Here is a 23,526-nt window from a genome sequence, read left to right on the forward strand (position 1 = left end):
TGAACACTGGAATAGAACATCAATCGGGTACATTGTGCAAAAGTACTTGAGCCATGCTGAAAAGTAATGTATATCGTGTGAAAACATCACGGCATTGGTTGATGCATTTTATTTCTAAAAGAAAGTCTACCAGAAATTTGGTGGCATCTTCTTTTGCACAAACATTAGATCAGCATTGACATCAGGAAAGAGTAAGTTGTCTTAGGTTGAATGCCTTCAAAAGTATGTTTGTCGAAAAACCTTTTTCTTCCTTTTCTTTTGCTCGTGATCTTTTTATTCATTATTTAATTATTTTATGTAGAGCAACTAGTCTTAGCCAAATCTCATTTACAAAAGATAATCCAGCTTGATCTGCAACATGTTAGGCATCAGATAAGGTAATCTACTGAATGGCCTTTTACTGTCTTCTTGTTTGAACTGAATAGGTTGGGATGTTGGAAAAATATTCTGTTAATTATGATTGCTAATCAGTCAACCAAAGGATGAAGCTAGATTTTCTTGTTTGGTTTCCTAGAGTTTTCTAGGTTGAGCTTGCACACATATCCTGATATGTGCACTAGTCATAGGCATGTATGCACACTAAATGGCTGAGTAAAGGTTCAGATAAATGTACTGCAGAGCCTTCGACTTCTCACTAATTTAAATTTGACCTTTCCATTGAGGCATTCTTAAAGACATCATCATTTTGTATGTGGTGTTGAATAATTGTTGCAAGTCCATCTAGTTAGAAGTTCAACTAAGAAACGATAAGTGTTATTCATATAACTGTAACAAAGCAAAGAATGCAACTTCTTTCTTTGGCGGCAGAACCAGAGTTATCAGAAGCTTCTTAGATAGGTGGGAAGCTCGGAAACTCGCTTCGGAAGAATGATACTCCTTGCTTCCGAAACTTGATGAGAACCTCGATTCCCCCACGCTTCTCCTATGGTTTCCATACGCTTCATCTATTCTTCTTATATGTTCTCTTACTCAACTTTTCATGTTTTTATGTGTTTTGTCTCATTCTTCTCACTAACTTTTATGTGCTTTCTCTAAATTGGTAGTCATCATTTTTAGATTTTGTTAAAAAATTAATTCTTACACTAAAAAATCATGAAATTTAATATTAGTCACTTTTATTTTAGTTTTTATTTGTGTTTCATTTTGATTCTCACTCAATTCTTGTATTTCCTCTTTTATTCCTCACTTTCCGCTTCCTATACATTTTAAAATGCATTGCTTCTTGCTTCATTTTCCGCTTCCGCTTCCGCTTCCTAGTCTGGCAACCTTGCGCAGAACCTGAAGGAGATCTTATTGGAAAGAAAGATCAAAAGGCTGGAATCTTGGGCAATTTCACAAATGCAAGCACTGGATTTTTTTTGGTACAGACAAAATTCAAGACCAGAGCAATCTTGGACTTGTATACCATCTGAGAGGCAGTGATTTGAATTTATAAAGCTACAAACCACACTAATATTCAGTGGATAAAAAACAAATTCCTGCTTTTGTTTGTTCTTGGTAGTCCCACTACTTTGACCAAGGGAAATCAACAAGAAGAAAGAAAATTCAAATATGAATGAGGAGAGAGTACTCACTTATCTACAGATGATGCTTAACAGAGCCCATAGCGACGGCGCAAACCCTCAATTTCCTTTTCAAACTTCTCTGCAAGTTCAATGATGGAAACTTTGCACACTGTTCAATGCAAACAGGGAAAATATCATCAAGTTTAATGATAAAAGCAAATGAAAGCAACAAGGCTGGAATTCATTATCACCAAATTCCTTAATTGATCATTTAATGCTTGTGGAACATATCTTTCCAAAACAGCCTTTTCATTTTTTCACTTTTTCTGAGGTTGAATTTGGTAGATTAGAAGTATTATTTTTCCATATTTGCATGAGGTCCGTTTGCTTCATTTTTCTGACATGTAACGATCTGTGACCGTTTGTCTCACTAACTGTATTTTCATTGTCATTCTTATGGCTGTTATTTAAGTGTGAGTGCCCTTCCTATGCCATTTTAGAGAGAGTTTCAAAGTGACTCCAAGTTCATGGTTATACATTTTGCATGGTCAGTTTTGGGGTTGACATAATTGAGTTCCATGTGCGGATCCTGAATCTGCAGTCTTGTATGTTTGGCCATACATGCAGTCTTTGCTGTCACATATAGTGGCTGATGACATCTGTTTCTAAGAAACATTCAAAGAGAGGAAGAGACATTTAAGAATAGTGCTCTAAGTCGGGTATAGGTGTAATTGAAGGTTTAAATTTAATGGGGGGGATGTATGCAGAAGTTTGGATTTTGAAAACAAGATCCCTTGCTTAAAATGCCATAGTTGCTGCCATCTGGCTGATAGTAGGCAAGTGTGTGTGAAGCTGCATAGGAGGAATAGGTTGATAATTTTAGTTAGCAAGTATCAAAAGCATGGAAGCGGGAGCGGGAAGCGATACGGGAAGCGAGGTACTTTCAAAATTTTAGGAAGCGGGAAGCGTGGGATGACTTAGAAGCGAATCACAAACCGTCTAGGAAGTGAATCGAAAGCGACCTAGGAAGCGAGGGGAAAGTGAAAAAGAAGAAAAAAATAAAAATAAAAAAAGAGGGAAGCGTGGGGGAAGCACGCTTCCCATAAAAGAGAAATGTGCTTCCCATTTATGGGAAGCACGCTTCCCAAAAAAGGGGACGTTTCCCTGCGCGTTTCGAAAGCGCGACGTTTCGCACTTCCGAAACGCGTATCGTGAAAGCATGCTTCCCCTACTGTATAGGCACTTCTGGTAACTCTGGTCAAAAGACTACTCTTGATTGGAACTTATCACAAATTGGCAGTAGGATCCTGTTACGATACCATCATCTTCCTTTAAGATGTTAAATATGCTATCATTGGCCTACTATATTCATTATCATCTCTCATGTGGACTGGGTACTTGTCACATGGCCTTGTGAGTGCACAAGACAGAGTGGCTCAATTTTGGACACTGTCATGTTTCCCCAACTTCACGAAGCATGTAGCATTCTCACCTCTGTTTTGTCATGCATGTGTAAATTCACTCGTGGATGTGATGAAATGATAAACATGCAGGGTTATTTATGTAGTTAAAAAGTACCATTATGTAACAACATTGGAGTGCAGCATTGTCTACCTGACCAAGATATTAAGAATCGTAGCTGCGTGTTCTGGTCTGGCTCATATTGCAATACTGCAAGAAGAACATTCTTCCCACAGGGTCAAGAATTAAGACTTATGAGTATGATAATCATCCTATGTTTTACTTGATTTGGGTTATGAGGAGCATTTGGTTTTTTGTAACTACAATTTACATAGAAGGCAGTACCCAAATTATAAATACTAATTGTAGAAACAAGGAGAAATACAAAAGAGATCTCAATAAGGATCAACACAAATACAAAAGAACTGCACACGCACTAATTCACTAAGAGATAATACAATGTGAGATTGATCTCAAGAGCATAACACATGCACACAATAGCCACTATGAGCACCAGTGTTGTATGTATCGTACCATATTGTACGATATGGTACGATATGTATCATTCATGATTTTTGCTTTGACCCACTACCCATGAGGAAGACGAGAGCCCCCATTAGATCGAGATCGGGGTTCTCCTCCTATTTTATATAATCGATCGAGTAGAAGATGTGCACACCTAGGCGTTTATCATGGGCTTAGCAGTAGGCTTGCTTGGAAGCGCCAGTTGACGTGGACTCTGTAAGTTTGTTGTCCAACCTTTTTTACTTTTAGGAAGATTTGATGCCCTGCCCATGCTGCAGACGTTCCACACTGCCGTAGCGGCAGTTTCAAAAATAAATATGCATTGAGAGTGATCCAAGGGGATTGCATGAAAGAAACCAACAGCAAGTGATGGGAACAACAAGAGGTCGTCCCCTGGTGGGCAGGAGTCACGACCACCTTTTCGTAAGAGAGAGTTTCGAGAAAAAAGCTCTGCTCCATTGGCCCGAGGCCACCACAAAAACAAGGAGTCGTCTAGCCTAGCCAGCAGTCCAACTTTAGCTACCAAAAATATCGCTAGTATCACCCCAGAAAACCATGTCTCCGCAATACGGGTGGTTATTTATATTGTGGCAAGTTGGGCCATTATATGAAGGATTGCAACAAAAAAACCTCGGATGAATGACAGAGAAATAAGGAATCAGCATGATCTTTCCAACAACTGCAGCAACGTCCTCCGCTCTAGCAGCCGCTACCACCAAAGACAGAACAGAAACCCACGGTGGGTTACGTTTACATTATATCAGCCGAACAACTCGCAAATGTCGACCTGATTGAAGGGATCATACTTATTAATGGACATGTTGCTTTCGTCTTGTTTGATTGTGGGGCCACACATTTTTATCTCTGACATATCGCGATACGAGTGTGTATCGTAGTTGTATCGTACGATACAGGGTCAACACTCTTAAAAAATGACTAAATCATAATTTTTCCATTTTAGGTTTCAAGGACCTCTTGAGGACCGACTCCTTCATTTATGTAGAAACCATTAGACAGGTATTCACACACCCTAGGACTCGTGAGAGCGATTTAGGAGTCGATCCATGCACAAGGGAGAGGGATTTTGTGGTTTGCTAAAGTAAAAGTGCATTTCTACCATTTTTTCCCTCAAGAAAGTGAGTTAATGTAAAAAAATCTTTATTATGAGTAAAATTACAAAGTTGGATCCGTGAAAATTAGAGATTTATATCAATATAGAAATCAGGCTCCGCACTCCTCCCAACAAAGATGGCATCAGATGATCTGACATGGCAATGAGACACTCAAGTAATGAGTGAAAACCGATTGAGAATCGAGTGTAACTATTACCATAATATTTTTGTTTATGTAATATAAAAAGTATGAGTCTTGTAGCATATTCTTAATTGCAAGATATTTAATATTTTGCATTGTTCTTATGAGATATGCATGCAATATTATCTATAATTCTATATTAGTTGATGTTTGATGATGTCTTATGCAGCTCATAGAGACATAAATGCTTCATATGTGATTTTATGGTTGTATTTTGTGCAATGCATCATTGTTTCATGTGATATAATTTTTTTAGATTTTTTGCTAATTTTTTTTTTATTTTTTAGGGTTTTTGAGAATTTTTTATTAAAATTTTACGATATTTTACGATACGATACAATATGGTCTTAATTTGGGCGTGACCGATAGGGGTAACAATATGATACTTACAACCTTGATGGGCACACATAATAGCCTTTACGGGCAGACACAACACAAAACAAAAAAATATAAATTTTCACTAATGAAATGCTTAGAAAAACATTGAGAATACAAGGGGTTTGAACCCCTATTTATAATACAAGAGAGAGGAAAGGGGGCAGCCCAACTAGTCATTGGGCTAACCCCCAACGGTCATATTTATTACCGTTGGGAGCAGCCCCAACAGCCATATTGTACACAAAATGTAAAAAGAAAAAAATAAAATAAAATAAGGACAAGCCTCTACTAGGTTGTCACCTATTACATGGGTGAAATGACTGAAATACCCTGAATGGGTATTTCAGTTTACATAGAACAAAAAATAAAATTATATATATAAATATATAAATATATATATGTATATTGACATATAATTTAACACTTTCCCTCAAAGTTATGGTATGGTACGATCACCGAAAGTTTGCCAAAAAGAGATAAAAACCGAAGCAAAGGCAAGGTCTTAGTAAAGAAATATGTCAACTGACATTCCGAACTTACATAAGGTTAATTCAATGGTCCCTCGCAAAAATTTCTCTTGAACATAGTGGTAGTCCATCTTTATATGCATAGTTTGATCGTGGAAGGTGTGATTGCTTGCAATATAGATAGCACTCTTATTGTCATAACACATCTTCGAAGGACTAGAGATGATTAAACCCATATCTTTAAGAAGACCCCTCAACCAGATAATCTTCATCGTTGATGTTACCATGACTTGATATTCAGCTTCTGGGGATGGCAGAAAGACTTTTTGTTGCTTCTTACACCTCCAATATATAAGGGAGTCTTCTAAAAACACACAAAAACTCGTAGTTGAGACTCTATCATTGGAATTACCTCCTCAATCTGCATGAGTACAAGCAATTAACTCTAAAGAAGAGAAAGAGGATAAAAATAGCCCTTTGGTGATAGACTTCTTGATATATCTGACAATTTGTAGAACAACACTCATATGCACCATAGTTGGTGTATATTGAAACTGGCTGAGTGAACCGCACGAAAGATGTCTGGTCTGGTGATGGATAAGTAGGCCAAGGATCCAATCAGTTGTCGATATAGAATTGGATCTCCAAGCGGTGTTTCATCCTCCAATCTTAATTTTGCATTTACAACTTCCTACGTATAACTTTCGAGATTCCAGATTTGCCAATAATATATGCAGTCAGCTTCATTTGAAACAATATATATCCTCTAGGTGAATAAGTCACTTCAATACCTAGAAAATATCTTAGAAAGCCAAGGTAAGACATATCAAAATATTTTTTATGAATATTTTTTATTTCATCAATTCTCTTTTTGTCTCTCCCTGTGATAATCATATCAGCAACATATAACAAAAGTATAACAATATTCATACAAACTACCGGAGCAAATATCTCTTCATAGTCTATTTCATATTCTTGAGAATAACCTTTGGCCACTAACGTAGCTTTATATCTTTCTAAAATTCATTCATCCCTTTTTTTTTACCATATAGATTCACCTACATCCTATGTTTTTTTTTCCTATAGGTAATGGTTGAAATTCCTTGGTCTTAGCTTTCTCGAGGGCATCTAATTCTAAGCTCACGGCATCAATCCATTCGGGAATTTCTTTAGCCTCATTGTAAGTTGAGGGTTCATAAAAAGAGTGAATAAACAAAAGACAGACTCTATACCTATTTGCCAAACATTAGGACAATCATTCCTAAATGTTGCATCCAACTGCGGAGCGATGATCTCTTTATCTTCAACCATTTTTTTGGCAAGTAGGTCATCATCATCATCTTCAAAATCTGTAACATTGGTCGGAAGTCCTTTGCATTTTTGCAAAATTCTTCTTCTTTGAATTCTTCCGGTTCAACAATAACATCACCACGAAAAGTGACAGGAATAGATAGATAATCACATGGATGTACATTTTGACGAACACGTGCAATATGTTGCTTAAATCTATGGAGTCCACCTCTAATAATATATCCAAAGACAGACATCTCAATGATGACCCTAGTCGTGGTACATCATCCATGCTTCTGCAGTATTGCCATGCAGGATCATCTCTATAAGATGAACGTGAAGACAACAATGAAAGATCTAAAACAAAACATAACCAATTAACCACCAAATAAAAATATAGGCATACAAATATTCGACAACAATTTTAGACACACATACAATAGAATTTTTTTACCTTACCCACTTTCTTGGGTGGAAAAAGGGTGGAAATACACTTTTACTTGAAAAAAATTGCAAAATCCCTCTCCCTTGTGCACAGATTGGCCTCCAAATCACTTTCACGGTTCCTACGGTGCCTAGGTTCCCCTCTAATGGCCTCTACACAAATGAGGGAGTCGGCTCTTAAAAGTTATTTAAAACCCAAAAAGTAAAAAGTAGCCTTCAGTTTTTGAAAAGCACATCGAAGGTAAATCGTAAGATATGCCATGTATCGTACGATACGACACGATACAGTGTGTATCGTATACGTTTCTCCCAAAGTTACGATACGAACAACCTTTGTTTCAATGATATGACGATGCTTCCTCTCAGCTAAGTCATTTTGTTGGGGAGTATTTGGACAAGATCTTTGATGAGAAATCTCATTTTCTTTTAAATAATGAGACAAGTATTTTCTCCCTGAATCATATCAAAAAATAACAATATTGGTTTGAAATTGGTTTTGCACAATTTTGTAAAATTCTTTCAAACAAGAGAATCTATGTCACAGGGACTCGGCAAAACAGGTGTCGCACCGGCGTCGACGCAATGCGATGCAGGTGCGGCACCCGGTGCGGTCAACGCACCCAGGGTCATTTGTGTCTTTTTTTTAAACTTTAAAAAAAAAAATCGTTCGATAAATGTGTTACTGAGGGGAGGATTAGGGCTAATTTTTGCCCTAATCCTCTCTTCCCGACCTCTCCTCCTGAAGCCTTCACCGGACCCCTACGCCGCCGCCGACCGCTTCGTCGAACCTCGACGCCGCCGCCGATCGCTCCTCTTCAGGTACGCTCTCTCCTCTTCAACTCCCTTTGCTCTCCTCCTCTCCTCTCTGACTCCCTCTACTCTCCTCTTCGACCCCTCCCCTGCACAAAGAGGGTGCAGGGAGGGGGCTCGGCCCCTCCCCTGCCAACAGAGAGTGCAAGGAGGGGGCTCGACCCCTCCCCTGCACAAAGAGGGCACAGGGAGGGGGCTCGGCCCCTCCCCTGCACACATAGAGCGCAGGGAGGGGGCTCGACCCCTTCCCTGCACAAAGAGGGCATAGAGAGGTTGAAAAGAAGTCGTTATTGGGTCTTGGACCCAACTCGTGTATGTGCAGGACCCGACCTGACCCATGTATTGGATCGGGTCAAGATTCGATTGCTGTGTAATGTATTTTAAGTCTTTTGTTAGAGGGTATTTTCATACCCTAAAAATTATGTACTCAACGCAGGTTAATGGCCTGACGTCTTTTCTCCCTGCAACCTCTTCTGTCAATACCTCGTTCTCTCTTTTCCTGCACAGGTGAACGTGAAGCCCCTTTTCTAAGATGGTATCAGAGCGGTGTTGAAGCCTGGCCTAAGATCACCTTCTCCTCTGCGTGCGTCTCCTTCCTCCTCGTTTCCTTCCTTCTTTCCTCTGTGTTCTTCAGTTCCGGTAAGATCGGCAACATCTCCACTTCCGTCAATATCTCCTCCTTAAGATCCCTTCGTCAACGTCTCCTCTTACCTTGCTCTTTAAGATTTGATTCTCTCTGGAATCAAAGCAGTCTTTCAGTTGGATCTGCCGACGTGAAGAGACGCAGACAAGTTCTCCTCTCTCAATCTGAATATTTCATTTGTTGAAGTTAATACTTGTGTTATTTATGTGTGCATAAACTCTTGTTTTGAAATATTCATACGTTTGTTTCCCTTTTGCTTAATCTTGAATTATCTCTCCATTAATGGGTTGCTTCAGTTTGAATATTGTTTTAGTCTGAATACTCTACTCTCTGAAATTAGTATTATGTCGTTTAAGTTTGTAATACACTTATTCTGAAACATTTACAATTTTGTTACACGCTTTCATTGAGTATACCACTGATTCAATTACTGATATTCAGTTTTGATCAATTACCTCTTTTCTCTTTGATCATACCCGAATATACATTATATCTGTCACTGCAAAAAAAAAAGACAGAATATTCGAGTGACTAATTTCTTTGTCTAGTCCAGACGTTTCTCCTTTTCTTTTCTTCTCTCAATATTTCAAATGGATTCACCTCATCCGCAGTCAGGCCTTTCCTCTAACTTTCTCAGCCAATTAGTCTCTGAAAAACTGAATAATTCCAACTTCTTGACCTGGAAAAGGCAGATTGTTCCTTTTATAAGGAGCCAGGATCTCTCTGGTCATCTAGATGGATCGGTCTCACCCCCTCTAGAGTTCACTTCGCAGGAAAAGACAGACGATAAAGGGGTGCAATCTTTTGTTCTTCTCAAAATCCAGAATATGTTGCTTGGATGAAAAGGGATCAATCGTTAATGACATACATCACTTCAACACTCTCACAGGAGGTCCTTGTAGTCATTCCTGATGATTGTTCAGCCAAAGAGCTGTGGGACAAGCTAGTTCAGACATATTCACAGATCTCTGAGGCGAGAATCATGTTTCTCAAGCGAGAATTTCAAATGTTGAAGAAAGATTCAATGTCTATTATGGAATACCTGAACAAAATGAAAGACGTCACGGATCAACTGGCTATTGTGGGATGTCTCGTCAGTGATAAAGACAAGTGCAGCAAACTGTTAGAAAGTGGCTTTGAATACATTAGGTTCAATAAAGAACCCATACACATGCACATGAAGTGCGAATAAACCCATTAAAGGGAACAACACAAGCACATAATGTGCTAACACATAAACCCACACAAGGGGCAAAAATATGACATAAAGTCATAAGTTGAATATTATAGAAGAAGGAAGAAGGGGGTATAAACCCCATACAATGGAGCATAAGCTCCTCCAAGGAGTAAAGAATACAAAAGGGGGGAGACCCCTATTTATAACACAAGAGAGGGGCCACCAAGGGGGCTCCCAAAGGAGTCGTTGGGAGCCCCCAACGGTCACATTTGTGACCGTTGGGGGCTCCCCAATGACTCTTTGGGAAGCCTCCCTAGGTGGCGCAAACCACAAAAAAGGGAAAAATAAAAAAGAAAATTAAAAATAAAATTACAAACATATTCCAAATGGAATATGCGTAAAAACTGTGAAATGTCTAAACTACCCCTATGCCTATAAATAGATAAATATATATTTTATATATATAATTAGGATAATACATATGCATATATACCATATATGAATATGTATTATCCTTTATATATATATAATATATATATAATATTACAATTGTCGAATGATACATTTTAACACAAACCTTGAGTGGGTTGGGGTCAGACTACCATGTTCTGACGACGTCTTTATTGTGTCTCCCAGAGCTTCCAAAGTTTGAAGACCTTCGTGCAAAGCTATTGCAGTATGAAATGACCCTAAAAGGGTCTTCTGAGGACATTCATGGGCTTTCAGGAACCCAAGATGTGTTGGCCACGGGGATGACTTATGGTAGAGGTAGAGGAAATTTCTTTCGAGGAAAGGGAGAAATACCTTTGGGGGTCGTGGTATACTTCCAACGCCCAATATACAAGGACAAAGGCCCATTCCCACCTGCTTTTTATGTAATAGGAAATGGCATATTAAAGCAAATTGTTGGTTCAACCCTCAAAACAAGGGAAAAACTCCACAAGCAGAGGCTAGGAGGGATGGAGAAGTAAAAGAGTTGCTATCGGCAGCCTTGGCAAGCTTGAATATGAAACAAAATGATAAAGGCACTTGGTACGTCGACTCCGGAGCAGCGACCCATATCTCAGGTGATGAGAGTAAACTCTTGAATCTTACTCCTTATGTTGGTAAAAATAGCATAGTCACGGGAGATGGTTCTCATCACTCCATCTCACATATTGGAAATGCCATTATACCCATGTCCAAGTCCTCTCTTAATCTTTCAAATGTTATTCATGCTCCCAATATTTAGAAGAACATTGTTTCTGTCTCAAAACTTGTTGATGTTAATGCCTCAGTTGAATTTACTCTCTCTTCTGTTTATGTGAAGGATCTTCGCACGAGGAAGACATTTCACTCCCTCTTTTGTTTATGTCAAGGATCTTCGCACGAGGAAGACATTCGCTGAGGGAAAAATATGGGGCAACATGTATATATTTCAAGGAGATCCTTCCTCTGTTTATTCTGCCTATTCATCCTTGAAGCCTCATCAACACCAATCTCTCCCTCCTTCTGAGTTTGTGTTTGCCATTTCTGAATGTAATAAGCCAAGACTTTGGCATAGTCGTATGGGTCATTGTGGTCGTCATTTTATTAAAAAACTTGTCTCGAATAATCTCAGTCCTAAGTTCAGTCTGAGTGCAAAAGTCATTGATACAAAGTGTTCTAGTTGTCATTTATGTAAGAGTCATGTTTTGCCATTTAATTCCATTAATAAGAGAGCTTCAAGGCCCTTTGAGGTTATATGTTCTGATGTCTAGGATCCTGCCCCAATTGCTTCTCTTTCTAGCAGTAAATATTACCTTATTTTCATTGATAGTTACTTACGCTATACTTGGATATTTTTCATGAAGCACAAATCAGAAGTTTTTGGATTGTTTCAGAAATTTCATTCCTTTATTCAAAACCATTTCTCTACCAATATTCTCAATTTCCAATGTGATGGAGGCGGTGAATTCTCCTCTAGTGACTTTGTTAGCTTTCTTCAACATAATGGGATAAAGAGAAGAGTGTCTTGCCCACATACACCTCAACAAAATGGGATTGCTAAGAGGAAGCATCAACATATTGTTGAGAGTGCAATGAGCATGATGCACGGGAGCAATCTCCCTGTTGCACTATGGATTGAAGATTTTCATTCCACGGTCCGTGTGATAAATCGATTGCCCATGACCATTTTAGAAAATAGGTCACCATATTTTTCTCTATTTGGCATACAACCTGATTATCATGAATTACGTGTGTTTGGGTATGTTTGCTATGTTCACATTGACAACTCGTTGAGACATAAGTTTCAAGACAAAGCCTTAAAGTGCAAGTTTGTGGGATATGATGAAGACTACAAAGGGTATAGGTGCTATGATCCTTTGAGCAAACGCGTCAAAATATCGAGAAATGTAGTTTTTGACGAAATGAATTTTGACGATCAGCCGACTAATTCAAGTCTTCATGTTGTTAACTCAAGTCCCAGTGTTGAGGTGTACTATCCATGGTTAAATTCAGAACTCTTCTCCAATGCTAAGGAAGATTGTCCTGCAGACTGCAGTCAGAAGGAGATATATGAAGAATCAGCAAATGCATCTCAAACAGAAGAGGTTGTCACACAAAACTTGGAGCCAATAAGGTATAAGGGTGTTGTATACACCCGGCGAGAGAAAGAGCCCTCATCCATTCCTTGTACAGATACGGGTCCTTCTGACCCCCCTCAACAGATGCTGGACATCAGAAGATCCTCCCGGACTCGACATCCGCTTGACAAGTGGGTAAGCTATAAAAAAAATTCATTGGATTTTCAACTATTCTTAACGTTCATAAATAAAGAGGATGAGCCTCTCATGTTCTATCAAGCTGCAAGTTCTAGAAGATGGGTCGAAGCAATGAATGAAGAAATGGAAGCCTTGCATGAATGTGGGACATGGGAGATTGTGCCCAGACCACTAAATAGAAATGTCGTTGGGTCAAAGTGAGTGTACAAGATAAAGTATAAACCAGATGAGAGCATTGAAAGGTACAAAGCTAGACTTGTAGCTAAAGGATTCACACAAGAACAAGGACAGGACTTCGATGAAACTTTCAGTCCTGTCGTTAAGATGGGAACCATTCGTATTGTGTTGAGTCTAGTCATTGAACATGGATGGACATTAAGCCAGTTAGATGTAAAAAATGCATTTTTATACGGGGATTTAAAAGAAAAAGTCTATATGGAACAACCCACTGGGTATGCAGAACGAGACGCCAATCAGTATGTATGCAAGCTGAAAAGAGCACTCTATGGATTGAAACAAGCTTCTCGGTCTTGGTTCGAGAGTTTTTCGCTAAAAATACAAAGGCATGGCTTCTCTCTATCTCTTCTGGATCACTCGTTATTCATTCACAGTGAACGAGATGTCACTACTCTTCTATTGATATATGTAGATGATATCATTATCATAAGGAACTGCAAAAATCACATTGAGGAGGTAAAGAAGTTATTAAATCAGAGATTCAAGATGAAAGATCTGGGGGAGTTGTGGTATTTCCTTGGAGTGGAAGTTGATAAAAGATGTGATACACTGACACTTACTCAACACAAGTATACGTTGGACATTCTCAGTAGGGCAGGCATGAAAGATTGTAAGCCACTAGCAACTCCAAGTGTCATTCATCAGAAATTGAGTTCTAAAGAAGGAGATATATATGGAGATCCCACTAAGTATCGTAGCATAGTTGGCATACTACAATACCTGACCTTTACTGGACCGGATATAGTGTATTCGGTTAATCAGGTATCTCAGTTTATGCACGAACCTCATACACCGCATATGGAGGCAGTTAAACGAATACTTCGTTATCTGAAGGGTACAGTTGGTGATGGGTTGGTGTACAGGAAAAGTGAATTAGATCCAGGAGGCGGTCATGAGATCATTATTTATGCTAATGCTGATTGGGTGGGTGATCCAGATGAACAACGGTCAGTATCTGGTTATTGCAGCTTCATTGGATCGAACATGGTATCTTGGAGTAGTAGAAAACAAAAGGTGGTTGCTAGGTCAAGTACTGAGGCTGAATACAGATCGATGGTTGCTGCCACTATTGAGGCTACATGGATAAGGCACCTCCTAACAGAAATGGGAGAACCGATTGCTCGGTCACTGCTACTGTGTGACAATCAAAGTGCCATCAATATGTCTTTCAATCCCATTCATCATAGTCGAGCAAAGCATATTGAGATAGATCAGCATTTTGTCAAGAAAAAGGTTGAAGAAACAGAGATTGAGCCTATGTTTGTGCGAACTGAAAAGCAAGTTGTTGATATTTTCACCAAAGGACTGACAAAGGACATATTTTGGTTTCTGAAAGGCAAGTTGTTCATGGTCCAGGACCATGCACAACTTGAGGGAGGCTGAAAAGAAGTCGTTATTGGGTCTTGGACCCAACTCGTGTATATGCAGGACCTGACCCGACCCATGTACTGGATCGGGTCAAGATCCGAATGTTGTGTAATGTATTTTAAGTCTGTTGTTAGAGGGTATTTCCGTACCCTAAAAATTATGTACTCAATATATATTTAATATAATGAAAGACGCAGGTTAATGGTATGACGTCTTTTCTCTCTACAACCTCTTCTCTTAATACCTCGTTCTCTCTTTTCCTGCACAGGTGAACGTGAAGCCCCTTTTCTAAGAGGGGGCTCGGCCCCTTCCCTGCACAAAGAGGGCGCAGGGAGGGGGCTCGGCCCCTCCCCTTGCCGCTATGTGGGCTTTCGGATGTTCGGTTTGTGTTGGCTCAGGTGGGGAGTCGAAACAACTCTCCTTCCTGCATTGATATTTTCAATGTCGGAATCGATGGATGACGCTTCGCAGTTGCGTGGCCTTCGGGCCAGTGCTGTGACATTTACGAGGGATGCTACATGATTGATCCTGCCAGTAGTCATATGCTTGTCTCAAAAATTAAGCCATGCATGTGTAAGTATGAACTAATTCAGACTGTGAAACTGCGAATGGCTCAATAAATAAGTTATAGTTTGTTTGATAGCACCTGCTACTCGGATAACCATAGTAAAGCTAGAGCTAATAGTCTTTTAGAATAGAATTGTAGATTGTTAATTTGATTTATTGCATGCATGATTGATTGATTTGATGCTATTGTGATAATTGTTTTTTATCTCATTAGTGTTAATGTTGTTAATTGATAAAACTTAAAAATTATATAATATATATATAAATAAATATATGTTATTTTTGCCACACCCCCGCACCCAGGTTTTTGAAAGTGCCACACCCGCACCCATGTGACATAGAAGAGAATACATCAGATTTTTGCCTAAGGAAATATATCCAAGTATACCTAGTATAGTCGTTAATACATATAATATAATATAATAACCCTCCTTTTGACATGCCTCTGGCGCAGGTCCCCATACATCCGAATGCACAAGTTCAAAAAGCTTCAAAGAGATAAAAGTTCTAGGGCTAAAAGGAATCTTCTTTCATTTTACCAATGAATACATTTGTTACATACAAACTCTTTATTACAAGAGTCTTTCAAAAATTGAAAAAGAGTTAACTTAGATACATTAGGATTACCTAATCTTTGATGTCATATAGAAATATTTTTTCCTTACCAAAATTACAAAATGATTCTTTGGGAACATGAAGAAAATCTATGTAGTAGAGGTTTCTCCTCCTATTGCCTTCCCCAATCAGCTTCTCTTACTAGCGATCCTACACCCAACATTATTTTGATGAGGTGACCTCATACCCATAATCCAAAATTTGAGAGACGGATAATAAGTTTAAGTTAAGTTTTGGAATAACTCTAACTTTAGGTAGTTGAAAATTTTTTGAAATGTTTGAAAATGTTCCAATACTTTTTAATTTCTAGATTATTTTCATCAGCCATAGAAACCAAGGTTATAAGTATTGAATCGCTACCCGTATCGGTCGGGCCCAAAGTAACATTGTATCATATTGTATCCTATCGTAAACGTATCATACATTTTTAATAATAAAAATTCCAAAAATTCCAAAAAAAAAACTAGAAAAATTAGAAAATTTTAGCATAAATTCTAAAAATCATATCACATAAAACAATAATGAATTGCATAAAATCACATATGAAGGCAACTACATAATTTAAATTAATAACAAATGATGCAACTGATAACTGACAATCTAAATAAAAGACAACTACATAATTTAAATTTTAAACACAATTAAAGCCTTACATTTAACCAACTAACTAACAATATTAAATTCACATCCAAGTCATACTAAAATGTCATAAGTCATAACTAAACTACTAAGAGTTCATGATAACTAAAAACATTACATTTAACCAATGTTTTGCATGCCAATCTTCATCTCTAAGGTTCTAAACTATAAAGATCCTAAAACTAAACTATCTTCTATAGCCTTTTTGTCAAACATTAGGATAGTATTTCCTCAGTGTTGCTGTAAGAAATGGTGGGTTCCTTGGCACATGTACTCAACCAAGCACAGGAAGAGGAGAGGATACGTAAGAGCTGCAGAATCCTTCACCGGAGGCTGCAGTATTGACATTCCATTAAGTATATAGTGTTACAATTACTAGGGTACGAGAATACCCATTACACAACATTGTAATTTACAATATGCCATTAATATGATAAATGAACATGTACTTAAATCTGAAATTAGATACACTTGAATTGGGTTTGGATCTGATCCAAACCCAGTACGTGAATAATGTCTTATTCTCATCCTCCCTCAAGTTGTACATGGTTTTGAACCATAAACAACTTGCCTTTCAACATCCAGAATGTGTCCTTGATAAGCCCTTTGGTAAACAAGTCAGCAACTTGATCAGTAGTTAATGACATGTTGATGGCACTTTGATTGTCACATAAGAGAATACATTTAGATATTGATTCTCCTACTTCTGTCAACAGATGTCTGATCCATGTTACTTCAGCTGTAGCAGCTGCCATTGATCTATATTCTGCTTCGGTACTCGATCTCGCAATAGCCCTTTGTTTCTTACTGCTCCAAGAGACAAGATTTAGGCCAACGAAAACACAATATCCTGAGACTGACCTACGCTCATATGGATCTCCTGCCCAGTCTGCATCTGTGTATACAAGAAGTTCATGCATGTGACGTTCCTTCATACTCTTCTTGTACACAAGACCATCCCCAATAGTTCCCTTCAAATATCGAAGAATGCGTTTAACAACTTTCATATGCCCAATGCGTGGTTCATGCATGAACTGAGATACCTGATTAACTGAATAGACAATATCAGGGCGAGTAAAGGTGAGATATTGAAGCATCCCTACTATGATGCGATATTCTGTAAGATTCTCATACAAATCTCCATCTTGGGAACTGAGTTTCTAATGAAGTACACTGGGCGTGCTTAGAGGCTTGCAATCTTTCATACCTGCCTTGCTAAGAACATCAATAGTGTACTTATGTTGAGTAAGTGTCATGCCTTCAACAGTTCTGTCAACTTCTACTCCAAGGAAATATCACAATTGACCAAGGTCCTTCATCTTAAACCTATGATTCAGGAGTTCTTTGACCTGCTCAATATGTTTATTAGAGTTACCTGTAATGATTATGTCATCAACTTATATCAATAACAAGGTAACAGTGTCTTTATATTTGAATATGAAAAGAGAATGATCAAGAAGAGACCGACTAAAACCATATTTCTCTATTTCAAGAGAAAAACCATCAAACCAAGATCGGGAGGCTTGCTTTAAACCATATATAGCTCTCTTTAATCTACACACATATTCTTTGGAGTTCCCATGGGTGGCTCCATGTAACTTCCTCCTTTAAAGTTCCATGTAGGAATGCACTTTTTATGTCCAGCTAATTGATAATCCACTGGTGCTCAATAGCCAATGATAATATAATTCGAATAGTGCCCATTTTCACAATCGGACTGAAGGTTTCGTCATAGTCTTGTCCTTGCTCCTGCGTGAATCCCTTGGCAACCAGTCTAGCCTTATATCATTCAATAGTACCATCCGGCTTATATTTTATTTTATACACCCACTTGGACCCAACCACATTTCGATCATGTGCTCTGGGAACAATCTCCCAAGTGCCACATTTATGAAGAGCCTCCATTTCTTCATTCATAGCTTCAATCCATCGCTTAGAATTTGTTGCTTGATAAAATGTTGTGGGTTGATCTTCCTTACCTAAAGAGGTTAAGAAGAGTTGGAAATCTATAGTGAAGTTCTCATAACTTACCCATTTGTCAATAGGATGTCGGGGTCGAGTGGATCTTCTGGGAACAGAGGAAGAAGAATTCATCTCCTGATCAGAATTGGAGATGGTCCCCTTCTCACGTCGAGAGTAAACAATACCTTTATACCTTCCAGGAGGCAAGGACAGATCTAAGAGGACACTTTTCTGAATCCTTTGGAGAGCATCAGACATGTTTCCCTCATCTCTTTGATTACATTCTGAAGGACAAACATCATTAACACTAGAAAAGAGATCAGAGTATAACCAGGGGTGATAAACTTCAATTTCAGGAAGAGTGTTAACATTGTGGTCAAAATTCAATTCATCAAATACAACATTCCTGGATATTTTGATACGCTTGCTCACGGGATCATAGCATTTGTACCCTTTATAATCATCAGCATACCCCACAAATCTGCACTTCAAGGCCTTATCCTGAAACTTGTGTCGCATTGAACTGTCAACATGAACATAACATACACACCCGAATACTCGCAAATCATGATAATTTGGATGAACACCATGTAGAGAAAAGTAGGGTGATTTGTTTTCCAGGATATTCATGGGCAATCGGTGTATGATATGAACGGCTGAATGAAAAGCCTCTGCCCATAAGGTAATTGGAAGGTTACTATCATGCATCATGCTCATTGCACTCTCGACAATATGGCGATGCTTGCGTTCAGCAATCCCATTTTGTTGAGGTGTATGAGGGCAAGACACATGTCTACGTATTTCATTTGTCTGGAGAAAATTAATAAAGTCATTTGAGGAGAATTCACCCCCTCAATCACATTGGAAACAAAGAATATTATCAGAAAATTGATTTTGAACAAAGAAATGAAAGTTCTGAAATAACTTGAATGTTTCGGATTTATATTTCATAAAGAAAATCCATGTATACCGAGAATAGCTATCAACAAAAATAAGATAATATCTGATGCCAGGCATAAAGGGAACTGGAGTCGGACCCCAAAAATCTGAACAAATGATTTCAAATGGTCTTGAAGCTCTTTTATTAATAGAATGAAATGGAAGAACATGACTCTTACATTGCAGACAACTTGAACATTTTTTACCATTGACATTTAGACTTAGACTTGACTTGGGAAGAAGACTGCTTGAAACAAGCTTTTAAATGAAACGACTATTACAATGACCCAGACGACCATGCCAAAGATTCAGCTTATTACACTCAAAAAGACTAAAAACATTCTTAGGAAGGGCTGAAGAAGATGATGATGTGAGCTTCAAGGTGGAAGGATTCTCTTGGAACACGTACATATTCCCTTGGCGTTTTCCTTCAGCGAACGTTTCCCTCGTGTGAAGGTCCTTGACACAAACAGAAAAGGGAGTAAACTCAACTAGAGCATTGATGTCATCTACAAGCTTAGAGACAGAAACAATATTTTTTTTTATATTCGGAGCATAAATGACATTTGAAAGAGCAAGAGAAGAAGTAGACATAGGAATGACAGAGTTTTCAATGTGAGAAATATGATGGTGAGACCCATCTCCAGTGACTATACTATTTATACCAGCATAAAGAACAGGAGTTAGGAGCTTACTAGCATTACCAGTGACATGAGTGACTGCACGAGAATCGACATACCAAGTGCCCTGATCATTTTGTTTTAAATTCAATTCAGCTAGAGCAGATAGTAACAACTCCTTGACTTCACTATTGTTCTTCAATTTATCTTACCCCTTTCTTGTCTCTGGTTGTTTGCCTCTATTTTGAGGATTAAACCAGCAATTAGCTTTGATATGTCCCCTTTTATTGCATAGAAAACAGGTGGGTATAGATCTTTGCCTCTGTCCATTAGGAGGAATATTGGGTGTAGGTAATATTCCACAACTTCCTTGTCCATTTCTTTCTTGTTCCCCTCTTTCTCAAAAATCATACCTACCACGTCCTCGTCTGTAAGCAACTCTTGTGGCAAGGACATCGTGTGCCCCAGCTTGAGCATGAGTATCTTCAGAAAATCCCTTCAAGGTCATCTCATATTGTAAAAGTTTGGCACGAAGGTCTTCAAATGTAGGTAAATCTGGCAAACACAATAAAGAAGTAACCATCATATGATAATCCGATCCCAGCCCACTCAAAGTTTGATGCACAATATCTCTGTCACTAACTGCGTATCCCACGATGGCCAACTGATCTATAATGGTCATCATTTTGTTCAAGTATTCCATGATGGTCATGGAGTCCTTCCTCAGCATTTGAAACTCTTTCTTCAAAATAATACTCTGGCTTAAGAAACTTGAGAATATGTCTGAACCAATCGATGCCATAATTGCATTGCAGAACAGTCATCTGGAATTGCCACAAACACCTCCTGTGACAGGGTGGAAGTGATGTAGGCAACCAAAGCTTGATCTCGCTTCATCCAGGACATATATATTTTGGATTTCTGACAAAAGTAATGGAAGTGTCACCCTCCCCAGCCTTGCCATCTTGTGATATGAACTCTGGAAGAACAGAAACAGAGCCATCTAGATGTCTAGAAAGATCCTGACTTCTTATAAATGGGATGATGTGTCTTTTCCAGGTAAGAAAATTGGAGTTATTTAGTTTTTCAGATACAAGTTGACTAAGAAAATTGGAAGAGAGGCCAGATTGAGAAGAAGAAAGGGAATCCATAGGTGATTGAAGGCTGAACAAGACTCAGAAATAAAAGGAGTCAGAAACAATACTAGAGTAGAACCAAAGAAGTCAGAACAAAAAAAATCAGAACTCGGAACTCGGCCTTTTTTTTTTACGGGTAGAAGACCCAAGACAAAACCAGAGTTATGCAGTAAACTGATCTGTAAAGATCAATCAATGAAATGCAAAGAGCTGGATATGATTTTTGTCAATGTAATGCAAAGAGCTGAATATGATTTTTTGAGGTAACGTTGTTCTAAAATGTAAAGAAAAAGAATCTAATATTTTACTCAGTTCTTAAGAAAATATCAGATTAGGAACAACTTATGAAATCACACAAAGATTTGCTCATGCGTGACCAAAAGAAATCACGTGCATGACCAAATAAAAGCACGTGAAATAGTGTGAGAAGGAGAAAGATTAGATGCAAATAGTTGGGAGATGCAGATTTTTAGAATAAGATCAGTAGATTTCAGAAATAGGGATGCAGATTTCAGAAATACGTTGACTAGAGAGAATCAATAGATTTCAAGAAGAAGAAAAGAAATACCTTGGAGGAAGACGTTGGAGAGAGGACCAATCGCTCTGATACCATGTAAGAAATGGTGGGTTCCTTGGCACATGCACAAGACCAAGCACAGGAAGAGGAGAGGATACATAAGGGCTGCAGTATTGGCATTCCATTAAGTATATAGTGTTACAATTACTAGGGTACGAGAATACCCATTACACAACAATGTAATTTACAATATGTCATTAATATAATAAATAAACGTGTGCTTAAATCTGAAATTAGATACACTTGAATTGGGTTTGGATCTGATCCAAACCCAGTACGTGAATAATGTCTTCTTTTCAGTTGCATCCACCTTTCGCACGATGATCTCTTTATCTTCAGCCATTTTTTTGGCAATTGCGTCATCATCATCATTTTCGAAATCTGGAACAATACTTCAAAGTCCTTCATCTTTGCATCTTTGCAAAATTCTTCTTCTTCAAATTTCTTCTAATTTAGCAATAACATCAGCATAAAAAGTGGCAGGAATAAATGAAGAATCACATGGACGTACATTTCGATCTTGACCTGCAATATGTTTTTTAAATCTATACAACTGTAATAATAGCATCACAAAAAAGACATCTCAAATTTAATGGTAACCCTAATTGTGGTACATCATCGATGCTTCTACAGTATTTCCATGTAGGATCATCTCTAATATGACATAAACATGAAGACGATATCGAAGGATCTAAAATAAAACATAACCAATTAAAAAAATCAATATGAAGCAAAGAATAAGAAGCACTAGACACATTTCCCAAAAAAACACTCAATAAGAAACAAAGAATAGGGATTTTGTACCTTAACCCACTTCCTTGAGTGAAAAAATGGTGGAAATACAGTCTTGATAAAATCGCAAAAGCCCTCTCCCTTGTGCATGAATCGGCCCCTAAATCCATCTCACAGAACCTAGGGTTTGTGGATGCCCTTCTAACGGACTCTAGACATATGAAGAACTTAGCCCTCAAGAGGCCTTTTAAACCCAAAATGAAAAAAGATAACTTTCGGCCTTTTTTAAGTGTGTCGATATTGTATCGTACAGTACATACGATATCATATGATATACACTATATCGTACGATACATTGTGATACATGGGTGTATTGTACGATACACTTGATATGGGTATGATACACACTCGTATTGTGATATGAGTGTGTATCGTATTGCAAAACCCAAAAGTAACGATATGTATCGTACGATACGTACAACCATGGTAGAAACACAAGAGTTATAAAATGATTTTGTGCATTCGGATAAGAGGGATTCTAACGGAGTTGTGTGAAAAGAGGCACCAGAGTCAAGAATCCAAGAAAGCGTACCTGGAAGATAGGAAGTAGACTTAACGGCACCGGAAGTAGATGTGGAGGAATTCTTAAGGAATAGTTGAAATGTTTTCGTTAGATGTTTAATAGAATCCTTAAGGTCTTTTTTTATGATACCTTTGTGAAAATATCTCAAAAATGAGATAAAGTGTGTGATAAGAACAACACCACCAATGTGCACAAATGCACAAGAACACTTAGAACAAATGTACACAAAGGTACAATAAAGAAACTCAAATGCACAAAGGCATACAAAATATAAAGAATTTTATTGAGAAGAATGGAGAACAAAAGCTCCAAGAAGTGAAGTTTACAAAGGGGGAACTCCCCTATTTATAAGAGGAAAAGGAGCCTTGGAGGGGCTCCACTAGTTGTTGGAGCCCCTCCAACGGTTAGAATTCTAACCGTTGGAGAGGCTCAACAGCTAGTGTTGAGCCCTCCAAGTTGACTTTGAGTCAACAAAAAATAAAGACAAAAAAGCGAAAAGAAAAAAAGAAAAAGAAGAAAAGTAAAAATACAAAAAGAATTACAACATATTCATAATTATGAATATGCGCAAAAGGAAGAGAAATGACTAAAATACCCTTGCGGGTTTTACAAGAAAAAAGAAACATATATATTTACATATATATATAAAGATAGATACATATACATATATACATGATGTATATATGTATATGTATCTCTCTTTATATATACATATGTAAATATTTACATAAAGAGAGATACATTTTAACATCCTCCCTCAAACTTAGGGCACAATGACCGAAAGTTTGCTAAG

At 38.0% G+C, this 23,526-nt stretch overlaps 1 protein-coding gene across 11 annotated transcripts in view; it reads right to left on the reverse strand.

Moving 5' to 3' along the window:
* LOC149813486 (uncharacterized) overlaps positions 1-23,526 on the reverse strand; it is a 56,648-nt gene that overhangs the window by 23,365 nt on the left and 9,757 nt on the right. For 4 of the 11 annotated variants that reach the window (XM_089990795.1, XM_089990800.1, XM_089990797.1 and 1 more), the window contains exon 4: positions 1,575-1,674. The exons of 1 other annotated variant lie outside the window; for it this stretch is intronic. In XM_089990795.1, the coding sequence (XP_089846921.1) occupies positions 1,592-1,674 (83 nt within the window). In that variant the 3' untranslated portion in view covers positions 1,575-1,591. Of the gene's footprint in view, positions 1-1,222; positions 1,279-1,410; positions 1,675-23,526 lie in introns of those variants that run through there. 6 more of the 11 variants (XM_089990799.1, XM_089990803.1, XM_089990798.1 and 3 more) reach the window with 6 other exon arrangements.

This window comes from Nuphar pumila, chromosome 16 (genome assembly GCF_984573655.1).
Source record: "Nuphar pumila chromosome 16, dmNupPumi1.hap1.1, whole genome shotgun sequence".
NCBI classification, from domain to species: domain Eukaryota; kingdom Viridiplantae; phylum Streptophyta; class Magnoliopsida; order Nymphaeales; family Nymphaeaceae; genus Nuphar; species Nuphar pumila.